This window comes from Opisthocomus hoazin, chromosome 5, assembly GCF_030867145.1.
Source record: "Opisthocomus hoazin isolate bOpiHoa1 chromosome 5, bOpiHoa1.hap1, whole genome shotgun sequence".
Lineage (NCBI taxonomy): Eukaryota > Metazoa > Chordata > Aves > Opisthocomiformes > Opisthocomidae > Opisthocomus > Opisthocomus hoazin.
In genome coordinates this window covers 45,867,633-45,887,067 of record NC_134418.1, presented here as the reverse complement: position 1 = coordinate 45,887,067, position 19,435 = coordinate 45,867,633, and the positions used below count along the sequence as shown (strand labels likewise).

At 43.7% G+C, this 19,435-nt stretch overlaps 1 protein-coding gene across 7 annotated transcripts in view; it reads left to right on the top strand.

Annotated features, from left to right (window-relative positions):
* Positions 1-19,435, top strand: part of ZNF827 (zinc finger protein 827) — a 127,322-nt gene that overhangs the window by 15,634 nt on the left and 92,253 nt on the right. For all 7 annotated transcript variants that reach the window (XR_012764019.1, XR_012764020.1, XR_012764021.1 and 4 more), the window contains exon 2: positions 10,533-11,543. Coding sequence is in view for 4 of the 7 variants with exons in the window: in XM_075421080.1 (XP_075277195.1) it covers positions 10,533-11,543 (1,011 nt within the window). In the remaining 3 variants the exon portion in view is untranslated. The remainder of the gene's footprint in view (positions 1-10,532; positions 11,544-19,435) is intronic.

Here is a 19,435-nt window from a genome sequence, read left to right as displayed (position 1 = left end):
TGCTCACCTCCTTTCATGAAATCCATTGCCTTTTAAGGGATAAACAGTATAAAGAACTACCATTGTTATTCTGCTTTTTTCTTTTAGATATCTTAACAATACAGTATGATCTTTCCATTTTCTCAAGCAGAATTGTCCAAGTGAATGGGTCTTGTCTTCCATAACACCTAAACAGAACTGTATGATGATAGATGGAGTGCTGAGTTACTTCACTGCTTGAGTTCATAGTGATTGTCTAGTCTGACTATAGTTTTCCTTCCTCCTATCTCTGTATTTTGATGTCTTCTACCTCAAATATACAATAGAAGACTATGACCTAGAATCAAACTACTACAAAGCAAGTAGCCTTTTGGAAATTAGTAACTGAGCCTCTAGTTTGCGGATAGACTATGTTTAAGATAAGGCAGTTTTGTGTTTCTGCTTAGAATTTCGTAATAGAGACACTAGTTCTGTGTTCCATAAGCAACTTGTCAGAGAAGACTTCAGTAATGACCTGCCAGCAGAATAAAATATCTTCTCATTCATGGAGTTAATTGTCATTCAAGGATGACTTTAAAATATTGCGGATTCCTATATTGATCATTTGGCATTCATGTGATTATCTCCCACAATAATTTGATCTAGAGGGGAAACAAAGTTCCTTCATTTAGAGATCTTCTGGTTGTAGCCAGCTTTTCCAAATTGTTTGCTTGAAATGTTTGGGGTTTCATTTCTAATGAAAGCCCATGATGGGAAATCTTAAAATATTTCCCCTCCTTTATGAAGTAGGCTGAGGTGATGGGTCTTGACTCTATATGCTAAGAATAATAGAAGTGCTGAGAATAATGTTTGACTCTTCTTATTTTGGAGTTCCGAGCATCCCTATTACCTGTTGGTATTTGATACTGTCTCACTGCAATGACTTACTGCCATAGACATCTATCTAGAGCAAAAGAAATGATCAAGCAAAGTGAATTTTGGCTAACTGGGAACAATTTTAAGGAGTTTTTAAACTTCCTTATAACTAAGGAAAGGTAGAATTTCTAATCACTGTACTGAATTTAACATATTAAGTGAGCTCACAGTGGTCAATGTGCGCTGATGTAAATGATACACTACCACTCCAGGTGCAGGAAATCTCTCTGGGTAGACCTGCACATGGACCACTTGAACCATCAAAGACTGTTAAATCTGATTCCCATTTCAAATAGAGCAGCGGGAATAACAGTTGATCTCCTGCATATTTAATTGTCCTCAAATTTATAATACTCTATCAGAGTCTTAATCTGATATCGTAGCTGGTTTTAAAAGACCCAGGGGGGCCTGAAATTCCTGATAACGGACTTGAATCTGGTCAGAAGTTATTGTCTGAAAAAGTGTTTGGTTTTATAGCAAATGGTTTATCATATTCCCTGTTTTCATCAGGCAAAAGAGATGTATTCCTTTGGATATGTTAATGTACAGACCAGGTTTTCAATTGACCATATTCCTTTAGTGTATAAATCAGTCTGGTCACTGTCTTGTGCTTTATGAAAGGTGTGCCCAAACTCAACTATAGGTTATTATAGGGTGTTCATGAGGGCCTGTGAAAGGAAGTTTCAATAAGGCTAGCTATGGTATTTTGCTCAGTCTCCATAAAAGTGTTTAAAGAAGAACATCACTACCATAAAATATGTTTTGTAAGGAACAGGATTTTCTGTTGCTATACTGACACTTTATGTGCTTTATGAATCTGTCATGGGGCTACTAGCCAGCCTTTGCAGCATAAGCTGACTTCAGAAATATTTGCTTCTTCTGAAAACCTCAATCATAAAAATCAGCTGTCTGTCTACCTGCTTTCCAGGAGTTCTAGATATTGGTCAAGTCTGCTGATGAAAGTTTTTTGTGTAGGTTGCTCTTTTGTGATGTGCTGCTTGAGAAACGTTCTTCAAAAATATTCCCCTCCTTTAAGGCCATGTGTATTCCATTCTGTTTCATGCACACACCTCAAGTACTTCAGCTCACTGAGCCTCAAATTGTGGCAAAATCCAGCTAGAACAAAGTAATTCTAAATAGTAATGAGACAAATATTATACATATATTATTGTACATATATACCATATATATGTACATATATATGTAACATTGTTATATGTATATATTACACTGTAAGACATACTGCTCTGCCCACCTACTTTTCAGGGTTGCTGGTTACTGGGCCTCACTGTTAAGATATTATTTCTGGGTCTTTAGAGCGTTTTGCTCCAAGGAAGATGCTGCCAACCAATTCTAGAGAAGAGTTTTTTAATTAGTATCAGAAGATTCTATGGTGGCCAACCCAGCTGCAGATGTCCCAGATAAGGCTACTAAAGCAGTCCGCGTGATGACTGCTGTGGCCATGCTGACTGGACAGGCCAGTTCTTCCTTGAGAGATGTAGTACCTTCTTGAGGTTTGGGATGAGAGGGAGAATCCTGCGGTGTTTTTCATTGACAAGACGTGATATGCTTTGCACCCCAAAAGACTTCAGGAGATAGGTGGTTCAGATTGTTGGCTCATCCTCCTGCATCCCCATTCCTGCCTCCTTTGCATCAGTTTTGTTCTGATGTCTTGGCAGAGTGAGTAGTTTTTTGCCAGGTTAGTGAGTTGAAATTGGCTCACCAGGCAGTCAAACAAACAACAGAGCAAATGTAAGGGAGGGCACAGGACCACCGCTTCTGTCAGTCTTGAGATTTTGTCACCTTAACAGTCTTCTACTTTCACTTTAAGGCAATGCCTGTTCATTTGATGCTTAAAATTTCTGAGTCCCAGTGGAAGCAACTCTGCTCAAACATTGATCTCACAGCTACTAGCTATAACATCTTGCCTAGAATGGAAGAGTAGTTAATGTTTGTTGGAGGCAAGATGACAAACATCCATCGTACTAAGAGTTATCTTTTGAAGAACTTGTTTTGGGGGAGGTCTGACTTTTTGTCACTATAAGGTCCTATCTTGTGGTCTGTCAACAGCTCTGAGAACCTTCAGCAAGTAGTGACAGCTCACCTCAGGAAAAATAATGTATTTCTGACCTCTTCCATGGATACTTAGCTAGTAAAAGAAGGATCTCTTTGGCAGATAATGAAACCCACTTGATACATTTATTCTGGGGCTTGTGGCTGAAAATAAAATGCCACTGTCTCTGTTTCTCATCTACCACAAAATTCTCCTTTGAGGGAAAGGAAATAAAGGCAGTTTTATGTTGTCTGTGAGAAACTTTTTCAGTAATCCATCCTGCTTCCCTTCTTCCTTGGAAGAGTCCATCACACCTGGATTCTGCCTTTGAGAGAAAACTGAGGTGCTGTACATGCATTTTGACCATCTGTGGTTGTCTAGCAGTTAGCAAACCTGAATGTATGGTACTTCTGCAAATTCACAGTTGTTTGTGCGTATGGGCAAAGCATCTTGAAGAGTTCCAGTTACTGCAAGGTAATTAACTTTTGCTAATCTTGTTCGTCTTGGAGCCCTTTTTTAAAAAAGCAGTACTAGAGAAATTGCTAGGTGAATATTCTGGGGTTTTCTTATAAGTGGATTTTTTTCAAAGTCGCTTTAAGTTAGGGATAAAAGTAGAGGATTTATGCCTTGTCTTTAAAAGCTGTGCCTTTCTTTTCCCTTCTCTTTCCCTCCAGTTAGGAAAATCATTATCTTAGAAGATGTGGAGATGAAATAGAGAGTCCAACGTAGGGCTTCTTTTCCTGTCTAATTGTGTGAGTATTTTCACACATCTTAAACACAGGGGAGAAGGACAGAACAGAAGAGCTATGGCTTTTTGGCAGTTCCTTCTTGCAGCTGTGCTGCTCTCTCTAGGTCAGCCTGCAGTAGAGAAATCTGGTTCAAGCACCAGCAACACTGCTAAACCATTTTGTGATGAGGTCAAGAGTTGAATAATCATCTCGTTGATAAGAGTGAGCCAGAAATTCCATTCAAAGAGGACAGTGACTTCCTGTCTGCTTACCTATTATAGGTCACAGAAATCCAGAGGGGAAAATGGGAGACCGAGGGCACTCTAGCACATGACTGTTTATGTAACAGTGACTTCACGTTTTATTTGCTGCTGTTGATATAATAAAAGGAGTTAAGGCAGGCCTTTGTGTCTTTATTAAAATCATTATTTTCTTGCAAGCTTCCCTATGGGAAAATCAACATCTCTGCTCTGGATATATAGTCTAATCAGATGTGGCTGTAAGTGCTTTTTTAGCGATGGAGCCTGTGGGGTGTTGGTGCAGAGTGTGCTCAGCTTCTCTAAGTCCTACAGCACACATATCCATGTGGTCTGATGGGCATGGGAACCCACAAAAAAAAAAAATGTTCAGCCCAAACAAATGCCATTCACTCTTTTTTTTTTTTTTATTTGAAATGCTTAAGACCCAGTCTGAATACAAAAAGGGTAGTTTTTAGGCAGCTAGACTGAAAAATTTATATAGGATACCGCAAAATGGACTTCCCAGATATAACTACCATTTTTTAGGTCTGTGCATGCTGCTTGCTGTAGTACCTGGTTGTGAAATCAGCAAGGGTTCATGTGAAGCTGACACCCAGAGACAATGTGAATTAGAAAGTGATGTAACATTAGCACATGTAATTATTTTTTTACCATTGCTAAAATGATGCACTTACACAGTGTATGTAGTTTACATAAAGGTATCTACTGTATTCAGTCCTTAGCTCCTTCATTCTTTTCTCCTCTATGTTATCATGTCTGCACTAAATTCTGATGTGGCACTTCTGTGGCTGATAGTTCTCAATGAATGTGGTGTTTGCAGTTAGGACTTCAGGTTCCTCTCTGATTTCATCCTGGAGCTTCTCCAGTATGGAGAAGCTTTCCTTGCTCCACTAGAACTGTTCTGACCAGGGTGGCTAGCAACCAGTCTGGCAAATTTCAAGGCTTCCATGCTGGTGGTACTTACTGGGTTGGCCGAAGGAAGTGAGCATCCTTCTGTATTCTAGTTCTAAAGGGCATAAGTTGCCTGACTGTCACAGAGCTAAGATGGAGACATTGTGGGCCTCTGTTCTCTTCTTGAATGTGCAGCCATCATGTGATGGGAAACTCCTCTTATTTGGATATGAAGCTGATGGTAACAGTCATGATGGAACCTGGGTTACAGCATCTGTAAAGAGAGAGTATTCTGAAATGGACAGCCAGAAGAGTGCATTTTGGCCTGTGCTTTGATCCCTAATCCTCGTTTGAGGGTTCTAAGAAAGCAGACAGGAGGCAGTAGGACATGGAAAGCCATCTTGGAGGCCAAATATGAGCACACCAGTTTACTATTCGTCTCACTTCTTCCTTGTCCATGACTAGTTAAATGCCTTTGCATTTGTCCATGCCTTCTCGGTTGTCAGCTGCTGCTTCTGTTCATTCATTCCCCTTTTCTTGCTATTCTTTATAAAAGTCACTTGAAGCTAAGTTCTAAGTTGCTCAAGTGTTGTCTCTGCCTTTTTTTTTTGATGCATTTGCCTATTTACTTGGCCTTAAACTGATTGCTTGTCTGTGTCAGTCTGTGTTTCCTCATAACTCCTTATGGATGGCTTACTGCTTCATTTAAGTTTAATGCATCCTTTTAAATTCTTTAGGTATCTTTGCAGAGCTCCTCAGTTCCCTAGTGTAAACCTATCACTTAATCCTAGCTCTTTCAGTAGGCCTAGGTATAGTGTTTAGTATAAGATAATACAGAGAATGGTTTATGATAGATGTTAGAGATGGAATAAGATAAGCTGTTGGGGCAACAAATTAGGAAGATGATCTGGGTGCCAAATAGCCAAGAAATGCAATGGTAACTTTATTTAGATTGATACAAACTTGAATGATCATATCTGAAATCCTTATATAGATCAAGATATTTGATATCAAGATAATAAAAATTGAGTTTGGCTCTCCTGTCCCTTTAAATCCTGGTCTTGTAGATTCCCAGATTTTTCTTGAAATGTAACTGCTGATGTTAGGGCAATCTTACCTATTTTATCATCAGTTTCATCAGCAATTTCCCTATGTGCGTTTCTTTGGAACTATTTGACTTCTACCTACTTTTATATTTGTTTTAATTTTCATTCTGTAATCCCATAATTATAATTTCCATATGTGTTATATTACTATAGCACATGGATTTGCAATGTTAATTCTGTACTGAAGATCTTTAATTTACTCTTTGCACTGAATGATTAAAGTGAAATTTTTTCCTCCTAGCATGAAAATTCAGTCTCCTTGGGGGTGCGTTCCTTAGCTGTAGCCTCTTCTCAAATAATCTCTGCTGGTCCAAATGGTGTTCTTTCAGTCTTGTTTTCACTGCCCATGTCTGTTGCTCAGTGCCACAACTTGGCGACCCTTCCCTTTTCCGTGTGCTGCACAGACTGTTTCTAGATCTAGCCTGCTACATTCATATTTCTCCATTCCAGGTCCTACAGAGTGGATCTGTGGATCATCTCGCACTTGCCACTTTCACCAATGGCATGTGTACATTACGTTGGGTACAGCTAAAGTTTCCCGCATTTGAATTGGGTGGCTCAGTATATAGATCAACAGATATGTCTGTCTTTTTCAGTTTTCAGATATAAGTAGTTTATGCAAGTTTAAATATTTACATTTCTATTGATATCAGGGTCAAATTCTAATCACCATTCCAAGTAAAAGGGCAGATGCTCACAGAGTGAAGTAACACACTGTGGGATCAGTAAGATTTGTATGTCAATCTGATTGCTTGAAGAAGAAACAGAACTCCGTACTTGAAAACAAGCAGATGAGTGGGCAAGCGAGGGAAACTGGCACTTCTTCAAACAGTGCCTCTGCTCACATTTGTGGCTTTGCCAGAGATTTTCTGATATTGGGCTACACCAGTGGCAGCAGTCACCCAACAGTACTTCGGTGCCTTTTGTTGTCACTGATAGGAGCGGGAAGTACTTGTGTGAAGCTCCTGGGTGCTGTGTGATGGGGTCATACTGAAGCGTGCAGGACACCTGTAACTTCCATTAGCGTCTGCCAGTGGCATATGGTTTGGGAAGCAGTTCTCCTTCCAGAACTGCCATGGAAATCAGGAAAGAGAAACATTGACAGGTCTTGACTCTTGAATCATGTCAAGAAGAGGCAATCTGATGAGTGGTTACTCGGCAAAAGTTGGTGAGATTCCAAGCTAGGTCTTGTTTCAGATGAAGTCAGTGAGAATTTGTCTCTAACTCTGTAGTTACCTTATCTTGCTTTGCAACTTCCGTATTGTTTCTTACCCATGTTTAGCATTTTAGGCTGCAATAGAAATGAAATGCCAGTAGCTTAATGTTTGTAAGTAATTCTGTAATAACAAACTGTGGTATGTTTATGGTGGACAGAAGAAATTTAAATGTGGTATTACATTTCTGTTCCTAGCTTTCAAGGACGTCTCACTGGAGCTCCTTAACTGTGTTGTGAGAGAAGGGAAAAAACATGTTATGCAGATCTTGTGCCACAGATGTGGAATACAGCTGAAGTTTCTTGATGGATACATGGAGGTTGGCTCCTGTTTCAGACAAACCTGGTCTGGGTGTCTCATGAACTCTCTGAGTTCTGAGGGAAGGCTTTATTTAATTTGAAACCATAGGAAAGTTGGTGGATTGGGCTAATTTCTCCTGGAGCTTTCAAGCTTGTTCAAACTCACAGGCTCACAAGTCAATGTGAATTAAAATCGTGCCCTGAAGACCTTGAATGGTGATTTTGCTTAGAAGTGAAATTGCCAGGCTTAACCATTATGCCTCTAAACCAATTCACTGCTGTTGAAAAGGAGGCTTGACTGAGCTCATAAGGCACTGATGCTGCCTTTTTCAGCATTAACTTTACAGCCTTAAAATACAGTGGACCTGATACTGCAGCAACTGAGGGAATTACTGAGAAGAGGAAAATTAGAACTGTGTCAGCAGTTAGAGGTCTGGTTTCTGGGTACAGAAAGAAACTGCACTGGTGGGGAAAAAAATTCATCTGGATTTTGCAATAGACATGCTGCAAAGGACATTTACCCTTTGTTATGGAGACCACTTGGAGATTTGAGAGTGCTTGAGTGGTTACAGGTAGATTAGTAACAGGAGGGGGAGCTCTCACTGCATTACCCAAAGAGGAGGGAAATTCTGGACTTGGTGGAAGACCTTTGAGTGAAGAATTACTGTGCTCCTGCTGCTCCCTGTCAGTGAAATGTTGGTGGCTACTCTTCATGTAGGCAAGACCAATGGAGAGCGTGCATATCTGGAAAAAGCAAGGCAATCTATGTCCTGTTCCTATCTCTCCTGCTATTGCTACCTTATGTTTTTGGTTTCAAACAGAGTGTAGTTGTTACTGTTGAAGAAAGCTGTGTTGCAGCTGCGCCGTAGCAGATGTAGTTCCTTTCCACTCATCAACTTGAAATACCAGTTTCATGTTCCTTAGCTACTGTGAGTGTTCCCTGAGATGTCAGCTTTATAGAGGAGGCATAGATAGTGAAAATACGTGCAGGACTTTTATGGTTAGAGCAAAAACTCATGTAGGTGAGAAGGAATAATTCATTTCCCGATTTATGGATGGGGACCAAAGACACAGAGAGCAGGGTTTGCAGGGGAGAGAAGGGGTTGTTTTAACACAGGCAGATGTAAGTGGCAGAATGCAGGCTAGCTCTGGCTCAGAAGCTGTGTAGTGGTGTCAGCTCTAGGCCATGTCCCAGAGGATGTGCCCTGCTCTTGGTGTATCAGTTCAAGCAAAGTGCCAGTGAGATGCTTTATTGGCTTCCAATCCAGAACTTGCTTGCATCTGGGATGAGTGGATGAATCTCTCATCTGAGTGCACCCAACTGTACAGATATGCCTCAAGTTACTTTTTAATGTTCACAGGGTGAAAAGGGAATACATTGTTCTCTGTTCTCCTTTAACCTGTATAAGTGCTGGCTCAACTGATTAGCATCCATCTTCTTTATTTGAATGGGCATGGTGTTGGCCTTTATGCGCATGTTATTTTTAATCTTGCTGTGTCTGTGATGTTAACTTGGATAATATGAAAATAATTTTAGGTAAGTGCTTTGGGTTTTGCTTGGCTTTTGTTTGTTTTGAATAGGAAAGATTCTGCTTGAATTACTAATCTAAGGTAACTGAGTGGTTTTATTGTAGGCTCTTAAAACATTGGTGATTTTTTTCCGAAGGGTTTTGAGTAAAATGAACTTACTGTGAGAGACTTCCTCATATTCTGTATAGCATTAAAAAAAAATAAAATCTTTGCTTTCAGAGTGTATGTTAGTATCTCTACACTCATGATACATTTGGCTGGTTTTTTCATCCTTAAATTCATTGGATCAAAGCAATAATATAAATCTCAGTTTTTATTCATCAACTTCTCTCCAAGTTCTGTAATTTTCTGGAATTAAATAGGGAATTTGGGAATAATACATGATCATAAATACAGTACATATCATGATGGCTTATTTTCAGAATGTCAGTGGAGGGTTACGTTAAATCCTTTTGTTTTGCTGTAGTATGATTACAAAGATTCTTTTGTAGCTTGGGACATTGAGTCTAAAAGCAAGAAATGTGAGGGGAATCTGGCAAGAGAAGATAACATGAATTTAATTCTAGCATTGCTGTTGTTTTTAACTATGTTCTGATTGGCCAGCAAGATCTGCAAAAAAAGTCTTAGTCATGTCTGTATGACTTTGAATACCTGTCAGGAAGAAGAGCAATCCAGGGTCATAGTGCTTTAAACGCTGTCAGTTAGGTCTCAGGACAGACTAGATGTGTTGCAGCTACTGGAGACGAGAACATGTAACTAACTGCATTGAGACCATCACCTTTTTTCCCTTTTTTTTTTCTTTTTAGCTAAACTAAGTTCAGTTCAGGATGGTATTTAAAACTTCAACATTATTGAAGAGTGACAAGTAAATGACAAGCAAGTAGTGGCTATATAAGAAGAAAGAAACCCAAAGATTAGTTCTGTGTGTATGATATTCCTTTCCCAAATAGCTGGAGAGATGAGAGCTTTAGCCTGCATTCATGTATTAGTCATTTCAGCTGTTCACGAATGAATTGTGTATTATCAGTACAGATTTTATTGTATTTTAGATAGGGGTCACTGCAGGATTGGGCTGAGATTTAAAGTCACTGGAAGAAACTACTTAGAGTAGCTACACACCTGATCTGCTTTTGAAGGCGCACCTGTGCTAACTGTACAAAGACACAAGTATCCAATAATTTCTGGGCCTGTTAAATCCCTGCTTTATACCACAGACTTCATAATATTTTGCAGGATGTACAGGCTATACTTATAATGAAATATTTGCAATATATGAATATATATTATGTATATTTGTGTTGTTGCAGTTTTAGCTGTTTTAGTTCTGCTGACTGCAAGATGACAGGCTTTTCCTGATTTTGTCTTCAAAGAAAGACTTATTCAGTTTCAAAAAACTTTTTCCTGGTCACTCAGTCTGGGCGGATGCCAAGTCCATGCACTTCAGGTGGATGTTAGGTGACTCTTTAGGAGGTTCCTGCAGAGGGCAGGCGTACTTCACACTAAGAAGTTATTTTATGCAGATTTGGTAATAATAGTGTTGTTCTTGGTTGCACACAGATGGTACCAGGCAGGAAGAAGTGGAAGGTGAACTCAGTGAAGAAGAACGCTGGTTTGGAAACTCTTCAGAAACTCCTTCAGAAGCGTCATATGGAGAAGTCCAGGAGAACTTTAAGTTGTCTCTTGAGGACAGAATCCAAGAGCAGTCCACTTCCCCAGATACTTCTTTGGGAAGTGCAACTCCTAGCAGCAACACAGCAGAGCTGGGATCCATTGAAAATGAGGTACTAAGAGACACATTACAGAGCAAAGAGCACCTTTCTCCTGATGTGTCATCTCTCTGTGAAGAAGAACCTCCTGGTCCGAATAAGCCACTGAGTAGTAACCTGAGGCGGCTACTGGAGGCTGGCTCACTCAAGCTGGATGCTGCTGTTACAGTCAATGGCAGAGTCGAGTCCCCTGTAAATCTTGGCTCAAATCTCTCCTTTTCTCCACCTGCTCATCATGCCCAGCAGCTAAGTGTTCTTGCCAGAAAGCTTGCTGAGAAACAGGAACAAAGTGACCAATACAATGCAGGTAGTCACTTTATATGGAATCAAGGTAAGTGGTTGCCAAACTCAACCACCACCTGTGGTTTGTCTCCTGATTCAGCTATCCTGAAACTGAAAGCCGCAGCCAATGCCGTTCTGCAGGACAAATCTCTTTCAAGGACTGAGGACACTGTAAGATTCGAAACCTTTTCCTCACCTTTTAGTTCTCAGTCAGCCAGCTCCACGTTAGCAGCTTTATCTAAGAAAGTGAGTGAAAGAAGCATGACTCCTGGACAGGAGCATCCGCCTCCGGCTAGTTCTTTCCTTTCTCTGGCTTCCATGACCTCTTCAGCTGCCCTTCTCAAGGAGGTTGCTGCAAGGGCTGCAGGCACCCTGTTGGCTGAGAAGAAGAAATCACTGGTTGCTGAGGATCCCCTGCAGCTTTCGGAGATGAAGCAAGAGAAAGCAACACCACCACAGTCTTTGGAATTACTGCTACTGCCAGCCCCTAAGGGAAGAGCATCCAAACCCACTAGTACAGGTATGGATACAGTTTGAGCCACTGAGTAGAATGTATTTGTTTTCCCATAGGTTTATTTAATACCTCTGCAATGGGTCTGGATTTGGTTTGATTCCATGTATTATGAGAATAAGAAATAAGTACTTTAGGTAAACAATAGAAAAGCTTTTTAAAATACCACTTGGAAAGGTTTCCACATTTGAAAGACTTGACTGTACAATTCAGTACTTTTTTTTATGCCATACAATGGTATTTCCCCCTCTTACCAAGTTCAGAACAAGTCCATAAAAATATTTAATGGAGAAGATCAAAGAATCCCTGTTAGGGAGCTCACAATATCCGTGAGCATATACAAAACTGTTGCTTTTGAAATACTGGACAAGGGAGAATTCTTCCTCCTGCTGTCTCTGTCACAAATGGACTTTTGTATAGTCACTTACTACCCTATCCCAATTTACCAGAGTATATTATTATGTTGCCACTTTTTATTAGAATTTTTTTGTGGCAGTTTGGTGTTTTACAATCCTTTGTCATTCTTAAAAAAAAAAAAAGTGAACTGTATTTCTCTAATTTGCTCAACAAGAACCATTTTACACTACTGATTTCCCTTCACTGGTTCCAGCTGTCAGCAGTCAAGGAATCAGGCTTATCGGGAATAAGAAGAAACAGTCTTGGTAACAAAAGCTTTCAAGAACTGGCAAGCCATGCAGGGAAATTTAAATGATCCATCTTCAAAATAAGGAAAGATAAGGCTTCTCTCTTTCTGTTAAAAGTTGACATCATGGATTCATATTTCTGGTAGAACATACAGCTTCAGGTTTCTTCAGTGTTCTCCCCGGAGTGGTGTTCCAGAGGGGAAGAAAGCATGTCAGCTGTCTTCACAAGTTGCACAAAGTGGTTCAGTATATCAGAGCTTTATCAGGCTGAGTTTTATCACGAATATTAGCTTGACTGTACAGGTGTAGCAAGCCAGTGTACAGACATGAAGCCTGCCATGGATGTTGTATAGTTGCACTGCTGTCTTTCTGACCTAGCCTTTTTGTTTAGGGATTTTATGAGGTCTGATCTGTCCCTGTGCAGCTCTTGGTAAAAACTCATAGTGTAGAAGCTATTGGATGGACATCAATGCTCATTCCTCCCTTGGAAGAGGAGGGAGAGGGATGCGACGAGGTGCAGGCAGTAACAGTGTTTTGCTCTGAGTTACATATGTTCTGCAAATGCTTTGCTGGTGTGTTTTGCCAAGGTAACTGAAGTGGCAAACTATTCTTGATACGGGTCTGGCCTAAGGTTTTAATTAGTTTAGATGAAGTCCTTTTTGGCGTTACATGAGCCAAACCAAGAAAAGGTCCTTTCCTGTGGGAATAGGAGCACCCACACTGGCTACACCAGTGTGGCTGTAGGCATGAATTTAATGTAACTTTCCCAATGAAGACTGGTCTTCGTATAAGAAAGACAGCAATGTATAGAAAAGGAGTAAGGTTAAAATTTATTTGAAGTCATTAGTTTATTTCCTGCTGGAGAAAAAGCTGTTCACATAACACGTTTTTACTGAGGAAAAGGAAATGGTTGTAGTAAACTCCAGGTTCTGTGTCTGACCAACAAATTGTGGGATTTGTCTGTGCAGCTTATACGAGGGCAGTGCTCTGTACCAGCGTGCAAGTGTGCTGGTAGTACCAGCATTTTATAAGATAGCTCTGATGCAGCAAATTCCTAGCTGCTATTCTCTTTGCTGAAGGCCCAAGCATACTGTGCTACTAAAAGACAACAATGGGGGCTGACTGCCTCAGGCCCTTGGTAAGCAAGGAACAACTATTCCAATTTTTGTAATATATGGGACTAGTATCCCAAGAGGAAGGGTGTTTCCTTTCAGTTCATGCGCACTGGGCCAATGCCAGTTGGCATCCAAGCAAACTTCATAGCGCAATGTTCGTCAGAAGTTCTTTAAGTCCATTTTCTGATATGCTGTTGTCCTGGGTTTGGCCAGGACAGGGTTAATTTTTCATCAGAAGCCAGGAGGGAACACATCAGGGCAGGCTGACCCAACCTGGCCAAACAGAGCAGGGTATTCCATACCATGTGCCGTCAGGCTGGGTTCTGCTTGGCTGTGTTCTGATGTTTTGTTTTGTCTATTCTCCTTATCTGTATCATTGTTACTGTTTTTCACTTTGTTGTTCTGTTAAACTCCCCTTATCCCAACCCACCAGTTTTTGCCTTTTTCTTTCCATTCTCCTCCATACCCCTGCGGGAGGAGGGGCGGCAGAGCAGTTGCTTGGCCCTTTTGTTGCTGGCCACAGCCAAACTATAACATTAAATTTGGTGCCCAGTGTGGGGCAGGGATCATGGCAGGGCTGAGCAGAGTGTGTTAAAACAACTTTCTTGGATTTTGTTATACGCATTTACTGTGTTAGTTAAACAGTTGCTGGTAAAAAATGTCGCTGTCTTTGATCAAGTGGCTGTGGTATGTCAACGCGTACGTGCTGTATGTGTTCACTGCTGTGCTGTTCATTACCTCGGGGAAAAGGATCAGGATGATGATCTTGCTGTACTATATAATATCGATTTATGACATGGTAACGTCACTGGGTATGAAATTAGGCTTGTATTTGCATGCGGCACTGTGGTCATTTCCATACCTCGGGTGTTATCTCTCAGAATTTATCAATAATCGAACCCACTCTGTGGGGAAAACTGGAGGGGATGCTTTCCCCTGCTCTTTCACCCCTCCTCTCCCCTTCAGGCCGGTCCTAACAGCTTTTAAGAATTTCTAGTACCCGTGCGATGTTCAGGCCAGCATGTTTCTGTTGTTATGCCTCCTGAATGGGTTGCAGGTCTTGTTTAGGGTTAAACAAGTAGTTAACAACATCATGCAGAGACCTGCCACGGGGCTGGATAGCTCAGAGTGGCTGGGTGTGTGGCATAGCATGGGCAAGTACCTAGGGCAATGGGCACCCCCGGTGTTTTTGAAACTCACCCCTGAACAAGTGCAGAATCCTGACAAACTAGTAAAGTATCTGCAAAAAGTGTGCTGCCACCCTGGGAACTCCAGAGAGACACAAATCACAGCAATGTGCTGGGGTCTGGCCCACACCTACCAAGCTGCCCTGTTCACCACTATTCAGTGCCCTAAAGGGAAAGGGGGGGGAAATGAAGCAACAGGCACTTCGACTGGCGCTGCCCCCCCAGCCGGCTCTGCAGCCCCTCCAGCCCAGGAGGCAGTCACAGCCCCCTGACCGGCACCGCTGCTGCTGCAACCACTGGCGCTGCCCTGGCTTCCCCGCCGGGCACAGCAGCAACTCCAGCTCTGGCAGCACGCACCGCGGCTGAGCCCATAAACCAACCTGTGCCGGTAGCAGTTGCCCCTGTAAAACTAAAGAAAGACGCAAAGAGAGCAGATCACTCCGGGAAGGATGACAATGAGCCGGGATCATCACATGAAATAGAGACAGAGATCATCACCTGGTCCCTGTCCCTGAGCGAGCTGCGAGACCTGCAGAAAGATTTCAGCCACCACCCTGGCGACCACATTGTCACCTGGCTGCTGTGGTGCTGGGATAATGGGGCCAGCAGCTTGGAATTAGACAGCAAGGAAGCCAAGCAGCTGGGATCCCTGGCCAGGGATGGGGGCATTGACAAGGCCATTGGGAAAAAAGGCACAAGTCCTCAGCCTCTGGAGGAGACTTCTGTCAGGCGTGAGGGAGAGGTACCCCTTCAGTGAGGACGTTGTATGCTATCCTGGCAAGTGGACCAATATGGAAAGGGGTACTCAGTACTTGAGGGAATTACCTGTGCGGGAGCTGGTTTACTATGACCTGGACGATGAGCAGGTACCCACAGACCCAGATGAAGTCCAGTGCACACAATCCATGTGAAGAAAGTTTGTACGGAGCACACCATCCTCATATGCCAACTCATTGACAGTAGTAGACTGGAGAGGTGAAGAGGCACCAACAGTGGATGAGGTGGCTGTCCGACTCCGGCAATATGAAGAAAGTCTCGCTTCCTCCCTCGTCTCAGCTGTGGAGAAACTGTCCCAGGAGTTCCAGCAATTCAAAGAGAATATGTCCTACTCCCCACCTGTGTGGGCCAGCATCTCGGCTATCAGGGGCAAGTGTTTCTCTGCTCAGGAGAGAGGATACAGAGGCTATACACCACGGGGCACCCTGTGGTTCTACCTGCGTGACCACAGAGAGGACATGAGGAAGTGGGATGGAAAACCTGCCTCAACCCTAGAGGCACGAGTGCCTGAGCTGCAAGGTAAAACAATCACCAAAGGGGATTCTTCTAGGAAAAATGCCGCTCCAGTTTCCAGCAGCCAGCTCTCCAGACCAGGTAGACAGTTTGACCTTGATTCCGATCCTCTGGAGGGGACCTCCAAGTCATTCTTACAGCAAGTGAGCAGCAAATTGTCTGACGAGGATTAGAGGGGCCCTGCCTCCAGCCAGGTGGAGGAAAGGGACAACGGGGTTTATTGGATGGTGTGGATTCGATGGCCTGGCACGTCAGATCCACAAGAGTATAAAGCTCTAGTGGACACTGGTGCACAGTGTACTTTAATGCCATCAGAGTTCAAAGGGTCAGAGTCCATTTGCATTTCGGGAGTGACAGGGGGGTCTCAAGAGCTGAGTGTATTGCAGGCTGAAGTGAGCCTCACTGGGCAGGAGTGGCAGAAGCACCCCATTGTAACAGGCCCCGAGGCTCCATGCATCCTTGGTATAGACTATCTTAGGAGAGGGTATTCCAAGGACCCAAGGAGTTATCGGTTATCGGTGGGCTTTAGGCATCGCTGCTTTGGAGGCAGAAGAAATTAAACATCTGTCTGTTTTGCCTGGTCTCTTGGAGGATCCTTCCATTCTGGGGTTGCTGAGGGTTGAAGAACAACAGGTGCCAATCGCGACCACAGCGGTGCACCGATGACAATATTGCACTAACCAAGACTCCCTTATCCCCATTCATCAGCTGATCTGCTAGCTGGAGAGTCAAGGAGTGATCAGCAAAACTCGCTCACCCTTTAATAGTCCCATATGGCCAGTGAGAAAATCTACTGGAGAGTGGGGACTCACAATAGACTACCGTGGCCTGAATGAAGTCACACCACCACTGAGTGCTGCCGTGCCAGACATGCTAGAAGTTCAGTATCAGCTGGAGTCAGAGGCAGCCAAGTGGTACGCTACAATTGACATCGCTAATGCATTCTTCTCCATCCCTTTGGCAGCAGAGTGCAGGCCACAGTTTGCTTTCACCTGGAGGGGCGTCCAGTAGACCTGGAATCGACTGCCCCAGGGGTGGAAACACAGTCCCACCATTTGCCATGGACTAATCCAGACTGCACTGGAAAAGGGTGAAGCTCCAGAACACCTGCAGTACATTGATGGCATCATTGTATGGGATGACACCACGGAGGAAGTCTTTGAGAAAGGGGAGAAAATAGTTCAGATCCTTCTGAAAGCCAGTTTCACCATTAAGCGAAGTAAAGTCAAGGGACCTGCACAAGGGATCCAGTTTTTAGGAATAAAATGGCAGGATGGGCGCCATCAAATCCCAATGGATTTCATCAACAAAATAGCAGCTATTTCTCCACCAACCAGCAAAAAGGAAGCACAAGCCTTCTTAGGTGTTGTGGGTTTTTGGAGGATGCACGTCCCAAATTACAGCCAGATTGTAAGCCCTCTGTACCACGTGACCCGGAAGAAGAATGATTTTGAATGGGGCCCTGAGCAACGACAGGCATTTGAACAAATTAAACGGGAGATAGTTCATGCCGTAGCCCTTGGTCCAGTCCGGTCAGGGCAAGATGTTAAAAACCTGCTGTACACCGCAGCCGGGGAGAATGGCCCAATCTGGAGTCTCTGGCAGAAGGCACCAGGGGAGACTCGAGGTCGACCCCTGGGGTTTTGGAGCCAGGGATACAAAGGATCCGAGGCCCGCTATACTCCCACTGAAAAAGAGATTCTGGCAGCATATGAAGGCGTTCGAGCTACTTCAGAAGTGGTCGGCACTGAAGCACAGCTCCTCCTAGCACCACGATTGCCAGTCCTGGGCTGGATGTTCAAAGAGAGGGTCCCCTCTACGCATCATGCCACTGATGCTACGTGGAGTAAGTGGGTCGCGCTGATCACCCAGTGCACCCAAATGGGAAACCCCAGTTGCCCAGGAATTCTGGAGGTCATCGTGGACTGGCCAGAAGGCAAAGATTTTGGAGCATCGCCAGAGGAGGAGGTGACACGTGCTGAAGAGGCCCCACTGTATAACAAGCTGCCAGAAAATGAGAAATAGTATGCCCTGTTCACGGATGGGTCCTGTCGAATTGTGGGGAAGCAGCGGACATGGAAGGCTGCTGTATGGAACCCTACACGACAAGTCATGGAAACTGCCGAGGGAGAAGGTGAGTCAAGCCAGTTTGCAGAGGTGAAAGCCATCCAGCTGGCTTTAGACATTGCCAGTCGAGAGAAGTGGCCAGTGTCCACCTTTACACTGACTCTTGGATGGTGGCCAATGCCTTGTGGGGGTGGCTGCAGCAATGGAAGAAGAACAACTGGCAGCGCAGAGGCAAACCTATCTGGGCTGCCCCATTGTGGCAAGATATTGCTGCCCGGCTAGAGCAGTTGGTTGTAAAAGTCCGTCATGTGGACGCCCACGTCCCTAAGAGTCGGGCCACTGAGGAACATCAAAACAACCAGCAGGTGGATCAGGCTGCCAAGACTGAAGTGGCTCAGGTGGATGTGGACTGGCAACATAAGGGTGAACTCTTTATAGCTCGGTGGGCCCATGACACCTCGGGCCACCAAGGAAGAGACGTGATATACAGATGGGCTTGTGACCGAGGGATGGACTTGACCATGGACACCATCGCACAGGTTATCTGTGAATGTGAGGCATGCGCTGCAATCAAGCAAGCCAAGCGGGTAAAGCCTCAGTGGTATGGAGGACGATGGCTAAAATATAAATATGGGGAGGCTTGGCAGATTGACTACATCACACTGCCACAAACCCGCCAAGGCAAGCGCTATGTGCTTACAATGGTGGAGGCCACCACCGGATGGCTGGAAATCTACCATGTGCCCCATGCCACTGCCCAGCATACCATCCTGGGCCTTGAAAAACAAGTCCTCTGACAACGTGGCACTCCTGAAAGAATCGAGTCGGACAACGGGACTCACTTTCATAACAGCCTCATAGACACCTGGGCCAAAGAACACGGTATCGAGTGGGTGTATCACATCCCCTACCATGCACCAGCCTCTGGAGAAATCGAATGGTACAATGGGCTGCTAAAAACCACTTTGAGAGCAATGGGGGTGGGACTTTCAAAAATTGGAATACGCATTTAGCAAAGACCACATGGTTGGTGAACACCAGAGGATCCATCAGCCGGGCTGGCCCTGCCCAATCAAAATTTCCACACCCTGTAAAGTCCCCGTAGTGCACATGCGGAACATGTTAGGGAAGACGGTTTGGGTTAGTCCTGCCTCGGGCAAAGTTAAGCCTGTCCGCGGGATTTCTTTTGCCCAAGGACCTGGGTGTACCTGGTGGGTAACGCGAAAGGATGGGGAAGTCTGATGTGTACCTCATGGGGATTTGATTTTGGGCGAGAATAGTCAATAAATAAATTTTATAAAGTTAATTGCTAAATAACCCCATCAATGTCTGTTATCACTACTATAGTTGTTATATGTTATATCAGTAGTATCATAGCAAGAATTGCCCAGACTAAAGAAAGATGGACTTTGGTGAAGCCTAGCAGAGCACAGCGATGATGGGACTGGACTGGTTTCAACAACTGGCACCCAGCAACTTCATCAAGATCGACATCTCCAACCCGCAGACTGTGGGCACGGGGTGCATCAGATACATCAGCTGTGAGCTCCAGATGCAGCAAGTGACCGCCCATCACCACACATCACCTCTCCTGCCAT